General features: G+C 42.4%; 1 protein-coding gene across 2 annotated transcripts; it reads right to left on the bottom strand.

Annotated features, from left to right (window-relative positions):
- Positions 1-1,454: 1,454 nt before the first annotated feature.
- glyr1 (glyoxylate reductase 1 homolog (Arabidopsis)) lies at positions 1,455-19,399 on the bottom strand. Of its 2 annotated transcripts, XM_068336094.1 has the most exons (17): positions 19,338-19,399; positions 17,515-17,551; positions 17,340-17,419; positions 17,109-17,247; positions 15,424-15,534; positions 13,419-13,502; positions 10,173-10,226; positions 9,758-9,808; positions 8,902-8,975; positions 8,647-8,746; positions 6,184-6,294; positions 5,995-6,096; positions 5,481-5,643; positions 5,026-5,205; positions 4,751-4,875; positions 4,384-4,460; positions 1,455-4,288 (listed from the first exon to the last, which is right to left on the bottom strand). In XM_068336094.1, exons 1-16 carry the CDS (start codon positions 19,373-19,375, stop codon positions 4,386-4,388), a joined length of 1,524 nt encoding a protein of 507 aa, XP_068192195.1. In that variant the 5' UTR covers positions 19,376-19,399; the 3' UTR covers positions 1,455-4,288; positions 4,384-4,385. The 2 variants fall into 2 exon arrangements, with proteins under 2 accessions (XP_068192195.1, XP_068192197.1); XM_068336096.1 differs by lacking the exon at positions 13,419-13,502 and having other exon boundaries at positions 1,455-4,460.
- Positions 19,400-19,874: the final 475 nt, after the last annotated feature.

Consider the following 19,874-nt stretch of genomic DNA (forward strand, 5'->3'; position numbering starts at 1 on the left):
CTCGCTGACAGAGTTCTCCTCCAGAAGTTCCCAGTTCACCCGCACTACTTGTATGGACTTACCAGCTCTATCCAAAGGTTTACTCCGCCAACAGACCCAACTCACTATCAGGTGGTGATCAATTGACAGCTCTGCCCCTCTGCACCAGAGTGTCCAAAACACACGGTCGAAGGTCAGATGATATGATTACAAGATCGATCATTGACCTCCGACCCAGGGTGCTCCCATTTAGGGACCCAATACTCTGAGCTGCTTTTCCGTGCATACAAATTCCAGTTTTCCCCCCCACAGCCTTAAAAAGCATAGGTAGGCAACCCTCTCACCGGGGTAAACTCCAACACAGCGGCGCCCAGCCGGGGGCTTGTGAGTATCCCCACACCCGCCCTGCGCCTCACGCCTGATGCAACTCCAGAATAAAACAAGGTCCAACCTCTTTGGATCCAGAACCGAGGCTATGCATGGAGGTACGCCCCACCAGATCCAACTGGAAACGCTCCACCTTCAAAACAAGCTCCGGCTTCTTCCGCGCCAGTGAGGTGACATTCCACATCCCCAAGCCCGGGTCTGGTCCATTGTGACCCCGTCGTCACTGCCACCCATGTGGCAGCGCACCCGACCCCATCGATCAGCCCTGTGGGTGGTGGGTCCGCCCGGGGGAAAGAGAAATCAGCAACTCTATAAAACTTGTCAAAAGACAGAAAAATACTTGTTGCAACATATTGGACCAAGACTAGCAGGTGGCATGGATACCACACCATCACTGACTGTGGACATTTCACAATGACCGGCTTGGAGACGGTCTTTCACCATTATTCTTCCTGAGTCCTCAAAGTGTAAAATTTAGTAGGAGCTGCAAAGGACATTGGAACACTGAGCAATGTTCCAGTTCTTGTCCTTTGCCCAGGAAAGACACTTCTGACCGGACACTGGCTCAGGAGTGACTTGACACTACTAAGGGGACACATGCAGTCAAGTCTGTGTGGGGTGGTTCTTGATCTGACACCAGCCTTAGTTGACGGTTTGTGTAGCCCCCCCCGCAACATCCACGCTGCATGTACTCCTTTTACTACCACACGTTATACATGAACAGCCAGACCTTCAATATTCTGTGGCTGCAAAAACTTGAAGTGGCCTTTATACTTTGATCCACACTTGGCCTGGTCTTTGCTCCAACATATTAGCTGCAGAGAATTGTCCGGAAAAAATGCTCCTTATTAACCTATAAGGTTTAATCCAAATCTATCATGACCAGTTGTTGATATAATTTACCTTAATCAACAAATAGAACTAAATCCTTCAGACCTTTTCAAAGTTTAGGTGTTGAACTGTAACCTGGTGACTGAAGTCAGTTTCTGGACACACATTGTCACTAGTTTCAGCATCTAGTTGTGAATACTGTTTGAACCTAAAACAATATACCTAAAACAAAGAAAAAAACAGTTATAAAACACAGCTGTAATCAGGAGGATTTATTAAACAGCACAAAATCTCATGTACACAAAAATCATAAATATCCCCCCAAAACAAGTTACACTCTTCTTTGATGGGATCCAACTCATTGTAATTTCAATGTGATTATGAACCAGATTATATAACAGATTAATAAATCATGTACACATCAACGAATCATCTACAGCATTAAGACAAACATGTTAGCCAATCTGTAGAGTCAAAACCAAAGTAGTTGTTTCTATCAATCCCAGTTAATGGAGATAGAAAAGAAGCCCTACCAAATCTCGTGCTATTTACATCCGTCTAAAAACAACTTTAAACTAGAGCTCAGGAACAGAAATGCACCTGGCAAACACAAATTCTTACAAAGTGGGATGTTGGATGCTTACGATGTCAGAGAAACTCCCTTGTATTATTAACCAATAAAAACAGAGGCCCTTGAACACAAACAACAAGGTGGTGCAGGTTTGATGCTGCACAATGATGCGTTTTGTCTGTTGGAGCTCACCCAAGTTTAATCATTAGACACCTCAAACAGAGCGACTATGGTGTCACCCTCTTAGGTTTTCATCATTAAAGAAATAAAACCAAAATGATTTGAGAGACGATTTCAGCTCTAGTTTTCTGACACCACCAGATCACTTACAATAAGCTCAAACAAATTCTGAGTGGAGCCGTTTACCAAGATGGTCTAATCTGATACAAAATGTAGGAAACCTAAAAAAGAATGAAGTCTGTAAGGATGTAAACTGTAAACTGTAACACTGCACTGATCTGCATCTTCCACACAGCTAACTGGTTAGCTGAAAAATCTATCAAGGTAACAAGTCTTTCTTATTTCTGTTGACTAGACCGAGTTGTTTTTGGAGCGTTCCACATCTTTATCAATAATTGTCTCGTTTTCCTGGTACTACACAATTTTAGAGCTGTTTGATGAAACATTAAAACACTTCTTAGATGATGACAGAAGTACCGATTCAATTTTGAGGCATGATCTTGTCTAGTAGCTCTGATTTTGAGATATTTACACTCTAGTCTTCAGGCAATCCTAGTTTGAGTGAGAGATTTCATACTTTTATTTGTGATCTTAAGGTCTGAGGAAGCTTTTCTTACATTTAGACATATTGTAGTGCAGTAGCAGCTCCAGACTGACCCTGGAAAGACCATTATAGCTGCTCAGTCCCAAGACTTCTGGCATCAGACAAAACTACTCGCAGTGTGTCAGTTCATCATGTTCTCAAGTTAACACCAATGGAACTAGGTGAGATGCTGTATCATTTCCATAGCAACAACCTCCTTACTTCTGCCTCATGTTTTGCTTCAGGCTATTTTGTCACCACTTGAATTTGAAGTGATGAAATGATGGAGTAGTTTAGTGTAGTAGACTACAAAACTACCGTTTATTCAATTAAAATTTGATAAAGGTGTCCTTCTTTGTATTTGCATTGCAACATTTACAGCTTAACATTTTTATCTCATTGTGAATCTTTGCTTTGAACTTAGCTGAGTTCAGACCAATGCTCCTGCTTTTCTCACTTCACATCACTACACACAGGAAGTGTGTTCAGACCCACTCATTTATAACAGCATCATGATGATTGACGGGAAATCAGATACATCAAAACATTCTTCACAAAATGCATATTTGTGACAACAATGTTTGATAAAAATGTTTTGAATGTTTACTGAATTATTGTGACAAATATTTCTTAGTTGAATATTGTACATGGTGATGCTAACCTGTTCATATGGAGTTCTGTGAAATCGTCTCTAAACTCCAGCTGACATTAAAGTTCCATGCTGACACAATTATTAGCGGACACATATGAGATTACGAGTACAGTTCAACAAAACCCTGGTAGGCCTGTGAAGACCTCTAAGATGTAGTTCAGCTCACCCCCCAACATGTGGCCACTTGCTACACTCAATTTTACCTGATTTAACCAGTTTGGGACGATATCATTATAAAGAATGAATAAATACCAGCATTCATGTTGAAACTTTGGCCCTGATCATAACGTGAACACATCCACATTTCATGGTCGGTGTGTGTGTGTGTGTGTGTGTGTTGAGTCAGACTGAAAAACCACATTCCAAATAAAACTGACACAAGTTTCAGTCTTTGAGGCAAATCCAATCACAAATCCAACCATTTCATCAGATATATGACTTTTTTTAAATCATGAATTTTTGACCTGCAATAACATAGAATTGGCCTTAAAAGCTGAGTTTCAACTGTTTATCTGCCAGAAATTTTACTGATAACCTCCAGTAAAGGCTAGGCTACAAAAATATTTTTAAAAAGGGAAACAGCAGAAATGAGAACTATTCCAAACACAAAAAAGAAGGGAGACGGTCCTGATAGAAATACCAATTATTATGCATTTTAATGTTTGCCGCTCTGTGCTCAACCTGCTCATGAACACTAACTTAAAAGCACACATCCTCTAACAAAAACACACCGTAGCCAAACTGCTCGCAGAAGACTTGGAAACATAAATAAATATATTATTGAAAAACTCCAGGGCTTAAAATATTAAGGCAATGCAGTGGCGTGTTCTTGTTTGCTGTCTCATGGAATTCTGGACATAAAAAAGCTAAATCACCAAATTAAATAAACTCATTTGCACATAGTTTAAACTTGACACCTTGCTTTTCACAGCGGCTTTGCGGTGCACATCCTAGCCTAGTTTTACTTTTCATGACCCCACAGCAAACAGCAGCAGAGCAATGGTACAACATTCTGTTCTTTATACTGTACAGTCACTGCAATGCTCATTTTATTCCAACAAAGGAATCATGACTGGTAACATGTGGACAGGTATCGTGGCAGGCGCTGGGGAATGAAACAAAAGACTAGAAATTCAAAGAAGAAAAACTGATGACATGAGAGATAAGGTTGACGACTGTGGTCCAGAGGACAAGCCGCACCTCTAGTGAATGTAGGCCCTGTAGACTGCAGAAATATCGTTGTCTGACTGGTCCAGCGCCTTCGCCCTCTTGTAAACCTGCACAAGAACAGCAATACAAACAATGCTGTCACTGTTATTTCAGCACTTAATGATTTTTACTGCATGTGCTTAAAAGGGAGTTTTAGTGGGGATGACAAGGCTGGCATGAAGGAAAAAAGGAACTAGAATTACAGCCCCACAGCCAAATTCACAAAATTGCAGTATCTATGTCTGTCCAGGATGTGGACGTAAACACAAAAACTTCACAATTAAAGGAAAACCTCAGTAAACAAAGAGTAGAACAGGACAGTGGACTACAATCAAGAAATAAAAGCAGACGGTTGTACCTCATTGGCAGCAGCAGCCATTGGGGTTGGATGATTGGCCATGTCACCCATTGAGATGGCTAGCCTCAGGTCTTTCTGAATATGTTTCAAATAGTAATCTGGTTTAAAGTTGCCCTGTAAAATATCTGAAAGATGCAAAGTGAAAGTAACATTCATATTTAATCATTTCTTTAACATTGAATCTGTCTGTTTCTGTGGACACAACAACCAACAATTAGAGTCACTTTAAGTCAACAAGTAAGCAGAGTGCAATAAGTCGGTAAGTACTGACTCACTTTGGCATTTCTGGTCCACAAATGTGCTGGCCATCTGGCCCTGACACAAAATATCCAGGAAGGTCTGCTGTGATTGGCCGGTGGCCTGAGCCAGGGTTAGCCCCTCTGCGATGGTGGCCATGAAGCTGCCCTGCACCATGTTGAGGATCAGCATCATCCTCGCTGCATTCCCTGCTTCACCTGTGACAACACACATTTACCATCAGTTTCTATCTGACTTTATCTAAAGGCAAGAAGACCAAAGAGAAGATGGATGTATGTGGTGAAGAAGACATGAGGGCAGTTGGTGTTAGAGGGGAGGAAAAGATTTATTTTTTATTTGTGCAAAAACACTTTAATCACATTCAAACATTTTGAAGATAATGGATAATTTTGAAGATAATGGATAATTTAGAAGATAACTTTGATCATCTTTTGATCGACTCAGACAACTGGTAACAGGATACCCTACATACCCAGGAAGAAGGAAGTCTTGCCCATGGCCTGGAAACAGCTGCTGCAGTCTTCATACACTGTTCTGTCACCGGCTGCCAGGATGACCAGCATTCCATCGTTGGATAACTGCTGGCTTCCTGCCACAGGCGCCTCCAGGAACCGACCCCCCCGTGACGTAATCACCTGACATGCAAATATGGAGTAACAATCTGTCTGACCTGAATACTTGAATACAATGCCTTTAATGTCATCAATGTCATCATACACAAGTCTACAGTAAAAATCAAAGCAACGTCCACAAGTATGGCAGGACCTAAGCAGGTCGCTGCCCAATGTGTCACGCTGCCTCCACTGGATTGTTTTCTTCCCCTAGTCTATAAAGTGAGTAAATGTGTTTTAATTCAACATGAACTCTTTTATCATTGTGTTAATAAACATGACTTTAATGTTGCTTGTCCATAAAAAGGTTGTATTGCTGCAAGTGTCGTCTATGATGGTATAACTAAAGCATGACTTTGTGTTGCTGCTGCGTACCTGTGAGAGCTCTGTGATGGTTTCTGGGTCCACAGTAGACATCTCTATGTAGCATTTGCCTGGCCTGATTCCCTGCAGCACTCCACTGGGTCCCAACACCAACTGGAGAAAAACAAAGGTAAGACAGTTTCTGTTAGTACCCGCCAGTGATCCTCACTTAAACTACCTGAAGATGATATTGGTACTCACATCTCTGGCAGCCTTTGGATCTGAGACACAGGAGAAGGTGATGTCACATATGGAGGCCACTTCTGCAGGAGTACGGCCTAATCTGGCACCCTCTTGAATAAAGAGGTCACACTAGAACACACAAAACGAGCCAAGTTTAATCAACAGTTTCTGGGCAAAAATTCCAGACATGCATCACTGCATAGCCCACCACTTAGTATAATATTTAACAGGATTTTTGCTTCTCTCTGCACGTTTCTAATTTTCATCATCTTTCATACACATCATCCTCTGAAATATTTGTTCAGCACTAACTTCATGAGTCTTAAAATCGTAAGCGATCCCAACGCTGATGATCTTTCTGAAGTTTCTTCGTTTTTTCTGTGCATGTTTGTTTGCTTGTCTTAATTTTGGGCAATATGTAAAAGATCTACATTTTTTATGTCGAGTAGATATGGTTGTGTTACATACAGTCCAAGAGCACATTCATACTTTATTGTCACACAAAATAATTATTCCCAGTTGAAATGCAATTTAATTTGATGCATCCATCACAATTAGCACTGAGAAAATCAGTAGAGAAATGAACAAATATGGCAGCAGGAGGAGGTTGTGATCATCTATATTATTCCCATTCATCATGCAGTGGGGATAAAAAGTATTTAGTCAGCCACTGTTTGTGTAAGTTCTGCTACTCAGGAAGATGAAAGCTGTCCATAATTTTCATCATCAGAACACTTCAACTACAAGAAACTAAACGGGGAAAAAACTAGGAAATTACCTTGAAGGATTTTTAAAGAATTTATTTGTAAATTATGGTGGGAAATACCTCCAGTAATCCCTTGTTACTCGCGGTAAATGTGTTCCAGGACCACCCGCGAAAAACAAGTCTGTGATATAGCGACCAAATATTTATTTTATTATATAGGTATCATTTAAATGTTAAGAACCCTCATACTGATATTAAACCAGCAGCACGTTTGGGGAAAGAAAAAATTCCACTTCACAAGGCAAAAGTAAACTTGCAGGAGGAACTGTGAGTATCGGAACACAGTGCACACACGGCTGCTATCAGCCAATAGCGTGCGCATACGGTACCATGAGACTACAGCTCCTGGGAGACACTTGATCCTCGCCTCTCGCTCTCTTCCTCATCCTCAACGAGATGAAACTTACATCTCATCGAGGAAAATATGTTATATGTAATTTTAAAAATCTGCAATGTAGTGAATCCATGTATCTTGAAGCACAGAAGAGGACGGAGAATATCATGTGGTCTGCTGTTCACATCTAAACTTGTTGCGTTTGGAGGAAGAAGAATGCTGAGCTGCATCAAGAAGACCATCCCCCCACTATGAGGCTGCTTTGGGGCCATTGTTCTGCAAAGGGGACAGGACGACTGACAGTCTGTGTTGCTTAGCAACAGCCCCAAAACATCGCTGCTCTAGAGGAGATCTGCAGGAGGACTGGGCACACACACCAGCATCGAGTGTGTTCAAACCAGGTGAGGACTGACAGCAAATGTTTCATCTCAGTCATTGTCAACAAAGTTACGTTACAAAGTATTACGCTCAACTTTTGTTGCTGACCACTAATTTCTACAATAACTTACAGATAAATTCTTTAAAAATCCATCCATCCATCTTCCACCGCTTATCCGGAATCGGGTCGCGGGGGCAGCAGCTTCAACAGGGAGCCCCAAACTTCCCTTTCCCCGGCCACATCCACCAGCTCTGACTGGGGGATCCCAAGGCGTTCCCAGGCCAGTATTGAGATATAATCCCTCCACCTGGTCCTGGGTCTGCCCCGAGGTCTCCTCCCAGCTGGACGTGCCAGAAACACCTCCCTAGGGAGGCGTCCCGGAGGCATCCGCACCAGATGCCCAAACCACCTCAACTGACTCCTTTCCACGCGAAGGAGCAGCGGCTCTACTCTGAGCCCCTTGCGAACAGCAGTGTTTCTCACCTTATCTCTAAGGGAGACACCAGCTACTGCTTGAGAAAGCCCATTTCAGCCGCTTGTATCTGCGATCTCGTTCTTTCGGTCATGACCCATCACTCATGACCATAGGTGAGGGTAGTAACGAAGATTGAACGGTAGATGGAGAGCTTTGCCTCTCGGCTTAGCTCCCTCTTCGTGACAAAAGTGCAGTAAAGCGACTGCAATACCGCTCCTGCTGCCCCAATTCTCCGTCCAATCTCACGCTCCATTGTTCCCTCACCCGTGAACAGGACCCCAAGATACTTAAACTCCTTCACTTGTGGAAGGACCTCATTCCCCACTTTAAAAATCCTACAATGTGAATTCCTGGGATTTTTTTTCTTCATTTTTGTCTCTCATTGTTTAAAACGACAGACCTCTCATCTAAGAGAACGACTGATGAAATATTGGGGACAGACAAAAAAGACAACATTCCCTTTCATCAGTCACCAACGCTCATGAGCTCTCATCTTCTAGATGTGGTATTGATAATAAATCGTGTACCTTTTCTGCTGTACGGTTCCACACTGTAACAACATGTCCCATCTTCAACAGGTTGGAAACGATGCCGCTGCCCATCAGGCCCAGACCCAGGAACCCTATCCTGGAGACAGAGTCCAGAAAACATGCTGGGATGAAATTTAGTCCTCTAATGTTGTGTCATGTAAAACCACAACCCTTTAAAAGCTATAATTAAATCAAGAACAGAATCAAGGTAACCGAGGGATCCTCTTCTGGACCCTGAGGGTGTGTACACACCTTTTATCTGTCGGGGTTATGCTGCCATTGATGGCTGTGCTGTCTGCTGCCTGGATGGATGTTGATCCTGTGTCCTACTCAAGAAGACAAACACTGTCAGGGTGAGGCATTGTCTCTCTTTGGGTTACTGTGAATATGAAACTTCAACTTCACAGTTTGAATCAAAATGATTGACAAAAATTAGTTTTAGTTCAAAAAATACTGAAGAGATTCAATATAAAGAATTTTGTAATGATTTTAAATATATGCTAACTAATAAACAGCACAAACGGGACTCATAGGATTGATTTTCTTCTAGGTAGAAAAACAAGACAACTGCACGAGTCGGATGGTTTCATCTCAAAATAGTTACATATTAAGTTACATCTAGATAGATAGATAGATAGATAGATAGATAGATAGATAGATAGATAGATACATACATACATAATTAATCCCGGAGGAAATTGTATATATCCACTGCTCAGGCATTAGTTACATAATGAACACACCGGTGGAGCAATATTTTCAAACTGGAAGAAAGTGTGTCTTAAATATGAATGATAGAACATATTCTGTGTTTCACTTCAGTCTTTGAGACATTACTTTATTAATATCATGTATTCCACTACTACTACTACCAGCAGTTGTAGTAACATTTCAAGTGAAAGATAAAGATGCTAAATCTGAAAATAAATGGAAAAAGATGTTAGGGTGAAAAAAGGAACGGGATCTTTGAGAATGTCTGTGAGAGAATCTCAGTCTGGAACCGTTTCTCTCTGACTGAATTTCATGACTTGACTCCTTACAGTTGCTTTAATGTTTTTTGATGAACACATGTCTTTGGGATTTTAGAAGAATTTACCAATAATCTTACCTCTTCAATGATCTTCAGGCGCTTGCTAATGGGTTCCATTGATGAGGCTGGCTGTAAGAACAAGGGAAAAGTCAACAGGTGACACTTAGTCCACAGAAAAATGCCCTTTTTGTTTTTCATTACATGCAATACTGAGCTTATTTTCCATCTGTTCATGCATTTTAGTTAAATTATCTGGGCTGAGCAAAATGTGTAAACAGTGAGAAAAACTTTTCGGGTGCTCTTGGGGGTTTGAAAGTTCCCATCTGTAAAGCAACGCCAAGCATGCTGATGTGCCGAGGGATTCTACTCTAAATATACATTTGATTTTTCTCATTATAAATGATCCGTTAAGAGTTAATCTGAAGCACTTGGACATCTTTTTCATCTAAAGAGATAATACTGTGATAATATATAAGATATTACTTCTTCTTACCTTCTCTGACTGGCTGAGAAGGAAGTGATGGAAGTGGGGGTCGTCCTTTACAGGCTACAACAGAGGAAAGTTCAGTAAAAGTCATCTCTTTACATTTGTACTGACTTGGCAGAGCACACAAGTCTGCAATGTTGACACATCAGGTCACCGATCACCGTCCTGATCAGAACTATCCTTATTGTTCACTGGAAAAATATTTCTGAACCTATCAATGGGCCCAAAATCTGATTTTTGTCTGCGTCTTAATGGAGTTAATTTCCCAGATAAAGTTCAAACTCCGTAACTAATGAATATGATCATCTACGGTAGACACAAACCCCAAATGTTGTCCACATTGGCCCACTGTCACACACAGACACACTTTGGGAGGGAAAACTTTGCAGAATCAGACATGCATCAAGAGAAAAGATTCACATGTTTCCTACCTTGAAGGGAATGCACCTCTTAAATTTACTTTCTACCCTCACAACTATATGGCTATTAGCCAAAAAATAAGTGATGAACCATTGCAGATTATCTATGGCACAATGATCCTCTATAACATACAGTTTGTCAAATCACTGGGTCAGGTGTGGTACAACTCTGGGAGTCCAGTTATTGTCTGTCCTGAGAATGGAAACTGATGTGCTTTGCTCATACAGACCAGTGTTCACACTTCCACATCGGTCTGTAATCACCAGGAACATGAACGTTTCTAAATCATGTACTATAATTCCCAACATGCATGGAGCAAATCAGGCAGGTCTCGTAACACGACTGTAGACTAGTTAGGACTGACGAGTTATGCAGGTGATTTGGTACCAAATGTGTCATGTTGGCACCGACATGCTCAGTTTAACTCATCAACCAGGCCAGACTATCTAAATGTGGACCAGAGAGACGAAGAGATTATCAGGATAATCTGAGACAATGTGGTGCTGGGACGAAACAGTTTGTGTTTAAATGAAGATCTTTTTTCTGTCTGTTCACATTGTGAGGGAATGTTTTCATATTCTCTTAATAACTTTGTGTCAAATTAAACATTAAACACTTGACTAATATTAACTGAATTATCATCTACTGTTTTACAAGTTTCGAGGCATTTTGTGCAAATTAAGTAAAACTTTGACAGCACACGCACGCACGCACGCACACACACACACACACACACACACACACACACACACACACACACACACACACACACAGAAGATCCTTTCCTGCAACACCTGATTAACTTTATGCTGAACCACCCACCAGGGGTATGACGCTTCTTGAGTGGATTACATTTACACGACACAGTTGCGGTTCAGCAGCAGCAGTGTGTAATGTTTAAGTACGTGTTGATCATTGATTTGGATATCATTACATCACATGACAACACCGATTATTTACATGGATGCTAATTTCCTCTGCTTGGAGGGTGACGAGGTCCCACATCTCTTGCCAACTCCTACTTTCGTTTTAAAAAGACATGTTGAGGATGGCATATAATTGCTGGTCAACCCATCAGACTCCCGTCCTACCATTTAACAAATGTGATTCAGTACGGTTACTCACTGGGGGGGGGGGCTTTCAAACTGATCATCATTACATTTCATGGGCCTTTGCCCCAGTAGTACTGTAATACATCTGAGCATCAGGTGATGCTGCATGAAACGGGAGATAAATAAAATTCACGGCGAGGATAGCAGTCTATGAAAACTTGGCAACCACTTCCTGTTGACACACTCAGATCAGTGAGAAATGACATAATTTACAATCTTTTATTTGTACTTTCGTGTGTGTCCAGGCTCGTTTCTTTGGACACACTACCAGCATTGTTATTATGCTAGCAGTATGAATGGATCACATGTTGAAAGGGAAAACAAAGCTTGAATCAAACCGGTGGCGCTGAGAGGAAGACTTTACCCCTTAGCGGTGATGTCTCTGCCTGGGGTTTCTACCATCACACTAAACACTCATACTGATCGCAGGGAAATTTAGGACGCCGTCAGAACAGCGTCTACCAGATGCCTAAAATTGACATTGTGCTTTAAACGTTCTCTTAAACGACATGAAACATTCAGCCGTACCCTTGTCGTAGACTGTATCAGATGATCTCTACACACAACTGCAAAGAAGGCCAAGTCTAAAAACAAGTCTGTATTCACCATACTGGTATGATGAAACACCAGCACTCCTGACTCGAAAACCCCCCCTCAAAGCTTTCATTTGCAGCCAACAGTGATGAACAAATCATCACCTTGGAGGAGAAAGAAAACTTGTTTAGGTTCATCACTGCCTTCATGGGCAACACAAAAACGCTTCCGTATTTCCCTCTGAGCAACAAGTGAGAGTCGATCCTTTGAATTCATGTTCCCGTGACTGAGAACGGCTGAAGTGTTTCGTTTTTTAAAAATGTTTCTACTGACATACAGATCAACAACTCATGCCTGCAATTTTAATTAAGGATGTGCCATTTCTTCACACACACACACACACACACACACACACACACACACACACACACACACACACACTTCACTATGTGGTACTGGCTCTACTTGACTCAGCTTCTCAATCAGGTGCTTGAAGAGGGGTTTTTTCTGCATCAGCTCAGTAGAGCTGGTGGGTCAGACGAGAAGCAACTATGGTGCGATCTTCAAAGTGAGGAAGATCCTGATCCATATAGAGGACAACCAGCAGCTAAAATTAACTGGCAGTTTAAAGATGGAGGACATGGGTGCCGGATGCAGGATTTTCTGCGGCTTTCTGACCAATCAGTGGTCTTCAACGTTCTACGTAATTTTAAATCCCTGGTTGGCATTTTGTGGAACCTCAAAGGAGGAGATATCAAGAAAGAAGGTAAGTTTTTACTTTGGGTAACAATGGAAAACCAAAAATGTTTAACAGTAGGTTAAGCAGAGCCAGGATCATGTAGTGGAAACAGGGCTACTCACACAAGGTGGTCATACTGGTTTTAAGGGCATCATGTTCAGACTGGTCATCAACTCTGTTTGTGAGGTGTAGATTGGCTTTCAACACGTGTGAGATGCTCACAGAAACTCAGTCTCCACGTACAGAGCTGGTGACCATCAGCAGCAGAAGCCAAATCAACAGTTTGAGGAGCAAACAGTCAACAAAAACAGGTCGGAAGGGAAAGGTCTGCAGCTGTTGGTGAGTAAGGCCAAAGAGTAAGGTCAGGTAGAAGAACAGCAAAGAAATGCAGGCTCGGGGAGGCAGGGCAGGGGATAGGGGGTGGGGTGGGGTGGGGGGTTCACCTACACTGCTTTCCCATTTGAATCCTGAGCCAGGTCCAGTTCCCAGTCTCTCAATAGTGGACGGCTCGGGGTCAGAGTCAGTTAAGTCCTTAAGGAGGAGAGAAACATAGTCACCCAAATCAACAGGTGAACTTCAACAGGTCCACGTTGGCTGCAGCAGGGGATGCATCAGTGTCAGATCGGCTGAGACAGTGGTGAGGACAAAATAAAAACTCAATAGCCCATAGTGTTCAGATGGGGGGAGATAACAGAGGCAGATCGATACCGAAAACCCTGGATCAATAAAACCAGACCAGCGTGGACAGATTCAATGAAGAGGGAAGATCAAACCTGATCAACTGAATTGACTTGGAAGAAGGATTTTTTTTGTCATGACCAGACAGACAGAAGGGAAAAGTCTACTAATGTTACCAGAAGACTGGATAGATGGAAAATTAACATCAACCAGTTTAAACATAAAAATTCCTGATGAACCAGAAAACCCGATCTAGGTACTAAAGAATTAACATGATGGAAAAGGACGCTTTTGACTTCAAAACAGTTTGTGTCCTACACCTTCTGTTTTCAGCACTTCTCAGGAAACTTTATCAATAGTAACTGATTACTTTAACAGGTACAAATGATTCAGTCCTTTAATTTAACACGCGTGCGCTGAATAACAGAGCTTCCTACTGTAGCTGTTTATTGACAGCATGTTCACTGAGACGACACCAAAATAGCCTCCAACACAATCCCCCATCAAGACGTTCTCCCTGTTCTGATGCTCGGATCACATCCAGCCATCTGATTAAGATAGAGAACACTGTAAAACTCACATTAGCTCTGGCAGCAGGGTGAGCAACTGTTCAAAGGTTACTTTTTGGTCCTGCTATACAATAATTTGTAGGAGGGAATGAAAGTGCTGTAGTAGAATGAAATGTGTGGACAGCCACATTAAGGACTGTAGTGAATACAGTTTAGAAACGATGGCCCGTAAATGGAATTGTGACTTTCACTATGTTAATGAACGTTGTCTCTTCTGACAAGGTCTGTAACTCAAACACACGAGTTTGTGGAAGGGGATGATGTCTTACTTTCAATTTACGTGTGAGGTGATTCAAGTTCATTTATTGGGGGGAGGAGAAAACAAGGACACACGCCACAGGCTACAACTGGTGTTCAGGACTTCAAAATCAACTCACTTCTTTCTTTTTTACTTTGAGTGACTCTTCACACCACAGTCGGTGTTTTTCTTCACAATCTTTTTTTAGTTTCTGTGTCATGACCCCATGACATCCCCTGCTGCCTGTTCTGACCACAAACACTGATGACGACCTCTTAGCGCGGATTGTCCTGATGCAGAAGTTCGAGTTTAATCTCATTTTATCAACCTGAACTGACATATCTGCTGCAAACAGCTCCTGACAGCAGGAACAACGTGCACACAGTGAATGAACGAAATAAAATCCTAGTTTAATTAAAGAACCTTTTCCTTCTAAAAGTGAATAAGCTGTGGCAATGAAGACTCTTTAGGTAGTGTTTAACATTCCTGCAGCCAAAAAGGGGGTGAGGGTGCCGAGGTACTCAGGGCTAAGAGTGGGCAACACATTGTGGCCTTAGCCTTCATTTTTGTACAGGATATTTTAAGAAAGACTTGCACACAGTTTTGTTGGATGTAACTAAAATCTCACTAAAATCTCCTAATATTGTAAGTTGCTGGAAGTAGTTTAGCCTTTTGCAGAGAAAGACAATACCTTTCATGTTCTGGACACAGATTTTTCGATCACAGATCTTAATCTGAGAATAAAGCTCACAAACAAAGCAATGACCTGTCCTTGAATCAATGCAGCAAGGAAAGAATTACGGAGCAAAGAATGAACTGTCAGAAAAGCAGTGCTCCTTATTGTTACTTTACTTTTCCTGCTTTGCTTTTTGGCATCTTATCTACTTTTCAGAACATGTATTGTGTGAACAGATAGTTACTGTAGCCTGACAGGACAATGTTTTGGAGCTGTCAGTGTTCTACTGACCTTCTCAGAGGGATCCCTCAGAGCACTGAGATCTTCATCATCCTCATCCAGAATCTTTAAGGGCTTGTTTGGTGCTTTCTTTCCTTTTGAGTCTCCTTTGCTATCCACGTTCTGTTAAAAACAAAGATGATCATTTAGGGTATACTCAGCTATTTGTTTTTATGGAGAATCTCTCTGACTGAGCAGGTTACAGTTCAAATAACTTCCACAATTCTAAATCACTCTGGTGGCCTCAGTGCAAACCTAAAAAAAACAAAAGTTTCACCAGTTTCATTTAATATTCCCTCCTTGCTTTTGCTCTGGTTGTGATGCGGTAGCAGAGCAGCAGGGCTGACCTTCAATCTGAATGAACAAATTTGACAAGTTGACAATCTTTATGTAAATTCATATCTGTCTGAGAGGCCCACCGAGGGTCCAAATTATAATACTGTACTTGAATGGTTGCATTCATTTACCGTTAAAACAAGCCATCGCTATTCTTAAATAAGGCAGTGGTACAGTTGGACACCCCAGGTGTGGAAACCTCACAGCGGCCGTGAGGTTGCCACACAAGCCCCCACTCTTTCTCTCTGCTTCCTGTCATAACATCTCTAGCTGTTCTGTCTAATAATGGTTAAAAAGGTGTACACCTTGGTTGTGTTGCTGCTAGTGTCTCGCGCTAGTGACAGTAAGACTGATAAAGCTCAGACCTAGTAAAGAATTATCAGTCAATCAATCAGCGTTTTTAAAGCATCTGTCTGCCAAGACGATCACAACTTTTTCTGATTCAATCATGTTTGACACAATTGCATTTCAATGTGACTTCATGGTGCACTGGTATACCTCACGCCCCAGTCACGTTTAAGAAAAAAAAATCGTCATATAGGTGTCGCATGTTTACCGCAAGTATATAGTGTGCCCACGAGCATTTAACGATTGCGGCTTTACCTCATTGCGGATTTTTGGTAGGCAGTCACGTGATACCTTACGTGCATTCTATTGGCTGATGGAATCCTGAAGTGTGCTCTTTTCCATCAGGCTCAGACTTTGGTGAGACACAAAAGTGCTTTAACCAGTCGATAAGAGTGTGAGAAAAGGTAAGATAGAAGGTGGTTTAATATCAGTGTAGGGAGGGTTCATAAACGTTTAAATTACCGTAAATAATAAGATAAATAGATTGCGATCTCGATCGTGGATTCCTCAATCGCATGTGTTTCCTGGAACACATTGACTGCAAAGAACGAGGGCGCACTGTATTCCTATTTTTATAAACAAGCAGCTCAAATACTTTCTAAGTTCTATTATACCCTGATAGGGGTGTCTTGCGGGAAATAAAGTGATTATCATTGTCGGTCAGCTGGGATAGGCTCCAGCACCCCACGAAAGCGGAAGAAGCAATGTTGAAAATGGATGGCATTTCAATCCGAAGCTTAGGTCTTTCCTCTTGGTTTAGTTTCCCAGCTCTTTATTTTCCCTCACGACTCTGTCTTAGATATATAGTACCTCATTCCATTTCACACTGACCCCTGCACCTATTCCATTTAGTTGCGTGCTTTTCACCGTAATTTTGCTGGTGACCTTTGGTAAGATTTCTACCAGATACAAATGAACTCATTTGTACCATTTCTATTGAACGTTCTTGCTGCACACTGAATACCTTCTGAAACTCAAACTGCTGGGGTAAACAATGTGGGACAACCCCTTACCTGTTCTTTCCCCTTAGCTTTCTTCAGAAAGTCTTCCACCGAGTCGACTGCCTGCTGGAAGCGCTTTCCTTTATTTATCTTGATCATCTCCTCTTTGTGGGCATGGTAGGGCTTCAGCTGCTCCACTTTGATCCAGGCACTGAACAAACACACAAACACAGCTTTGACACCACTTGAACAAAATGACAAGGAACTTCGGCCACAGCCACTTCAGTCACTCGTCAGACTTACTGGTCCTCAGTTCCAAAGAACTTCACAAAATGGCATTTTTTGCCCCGTGGCTTTTTCAGGTCCTTGGGGGGGCTTACTATCTGGAACATAAACAGACAATGTTCTCCAAAGTAAACACAAGATTGAGAGGGCAAACATTCATTTCTATTTCATATGCAGCGTTTGTACTCCTTACCTTTCCTGGCCATGGTGGGTAGCGACCCAGCTTCCCCCTGAAAGTAAAACAATACATTCAACCATGTAAAAAACTTTCTTGTTGTCCCGTTAGGGGCTGCCACAGCGTGCTATCCTTTTTTCATTTTAGATGCATGCTCATATTTGTTTGGCAAAGTATTTTATGCTGGATGCCTTTCCTGCCGCAGCCCTACGCACTTATCTAGACATGGGACTGGCCTACAGTTGTCATTGGCTCGTGGCCCCGTGGGGCTCCAGATGCTGGGGATCGGACCCGGCCACATACATGCCCTCTACCAATGAGCTATATTCCTACATTCAACCATGGTACTGAGCTTTTCTTTTAACATATCAATGTTCACCATGCCTCACTATTATTCACCCATCAATCTATGACAGACACTCCACTTACTGCAGTAAATCAAATGAGAATAAAACATGTTTCAAGTGTTACCACTTTGTGTTCCGCAGTACTGACAACCAAAAGATGGCAAACAGAGAAAATGCCCTCCACCTCTCCTTTTATGACACAGATTGATTGAAAACAAACGCGTGACAGCATGGTGTAACATCTTTTGAGAGATTACGTGTTTAAGAACAATCAACACCATCCTGTTTCCGTACTGCCAGTTTGTACTGACACACCATCAAACGCTGCTGATTCCCGTTAAACAATACTACAACTACTGCAGCAACACAAACACTGGACACAAACACTGGACACAAACACTGGACACACACTGCTGACACTACTGGAAAATACCAATATCAAAGTCTTGGGTGAGCTTACAGGACAGCGATCACTGGCCTAGTTAGTCAAAGGTAGAATATGCGTGTATTATGTTATACTGGGAGGAAGTGTACCTAAAAAACTAAACCACTGGTTCAGGCTGAAGCCACAAATGTGCCTGACAGCCGTTTACCCGTCAGGAACAACCAGAGCTGAGGGAGAAGAGGAGCCGCGGATGAAATCTGACATTTACTCGAGTCGCTTTTTAGTCCGGATTCTTCTCCAGGCTGGTTGATGAAGTATGACGACATTAATAACGACTTCATGACAAACGGGCTAATGCTGCAACACAGCAGCACACAACGGGTTAATTAAATAAAAAAACAGTTCAATTAATCACTTCAGCTAGTTAGCGCTGGTAACTAACTAGTTAGCACTGTTAGCTGTCTAACTAGACACTGGTAGCTGACTAGTTGGTGCTGGTAGCTGACTAGTTAGTGCTGGTAGCCGACTAGTTAGCGCTGGTAGCTGACTAGTTGGTGCTGGTAGCTGACTAGTTGGTGCTGGTAGCTGACTAGTTAGTGCTGGTAGCTGACTAGTTAGCGCTGGTAGCTGACTAGTTAGTACTAGTAGCTGACTAGTCAGCGCTGCTCCGCCGGGAGGCCGCGGCAGTGAACGCGGAAGCCGGGGAGTCGCGCCGCGGAGCTTCGTGACGACGTTCGCTCCCCCCGCGGAGCGCAGACAGCTTCACACACCGCGACGTTAAAACAGCGTTTAGAAACATTCGTCCACGAGGAGGAAGTCAACGCGTCGGTCCAGAAATCACGACTGTCAAACACAGGCGTGTATCCCGAGAGGCTGTCCGGCTGCGGGCGAACAATCTGCTGTGGTTAGCTCGTCTCCTGCTAGCAGCAGTGGCCGTGTAGCTAGCAGTTTGTTTGGGCTGCCCATCAGGTTCTGTCCGCGGACATCAAATTAAACTGCGTTCGTTCAGCCCCAACAACTCCAGTCAACAGTAACCTGGTCAGAAACACACTGTCTGTCGGCTTCAGGCGTCGTTTAGCGCAAACCGAGGCGTCTGAAGGTTATCTCACCACACTAAGTCCCCGATCCGCAGATGCACAGTCGCCATCTTACAACTTTAATAGAACGTAACGTCGAAGTGAACGAGGGACAGAAAAACACACCCACGAGTCACGTGTGAGGGACGCGTCGGCCTCCGAGCAGCGACACGTGGTTTCTGCTGAGACACCGACGCTTTGAAGCGGTCCACACTCCAGACGTGTCTGAACGTACGTGTCGGATATTAGATTCAGAATCCCAGAATGACAAGTCTACAAGTGGGAAAGGATACAGTTGGTTGTGAAACACACACACACAAAGACGTGTGTGTGTATGTATGTATGTATGTATGTATATATATATATATAATGTGTGTGTGTGTGTGTGTATTATATATATATATAATACATATATATATTATATATATGTATTTTATATATACATATATGTATTATATATACAGTATTATATACTGTTCATTTTTGTACAGGATGTACAGAGGCCGAGCTGGAGGATGATGGGGGATCAGAGTCAATCTCTCGGGGCGAAGTCACCGAGGTAGTTAAACA

This window comes from Antennarius striatus, chromosome 16, assembly GCF_040054535.1.
Source record: "Antennarius striatus isolate MH-2024 chromosome 16, ASM4005453v1, whole genome shotgun sequence".
In the NCBI taxonomy this organism is placed as follows: domain Eukaryota; kingdom Metazoa; phylum Chordata; class Actinopteri; order Lophiiformes; family Antennariidae; genus Antennarius; species Antennarius striatus.

Excerpts from the sequence above, each read along its gene's own strand:
- glyr1 (XM_068336094.1), bottom strand. The coding sequence starts at position 19,375 with ATGGCGACTGTGCATCTGCGGATCGGGGACTTAGTGTG. Across the intron at positions 9,809-10,172 it reads TTCTCAGCCAGTCAGAGAAG|CCAGCCTCATCAATGGAACC; the intron begins GTAAGAAGAAGT and ends TTGTTCTTACAG. Across the intron at positions 4,461-4,750 it reads TGGCTGCTGCTGCCAATGAG|GTTTACAAGAGGGCGAAGGC; the intron begins GTACAACCGTCT and ends GTTCTTGTGCAG.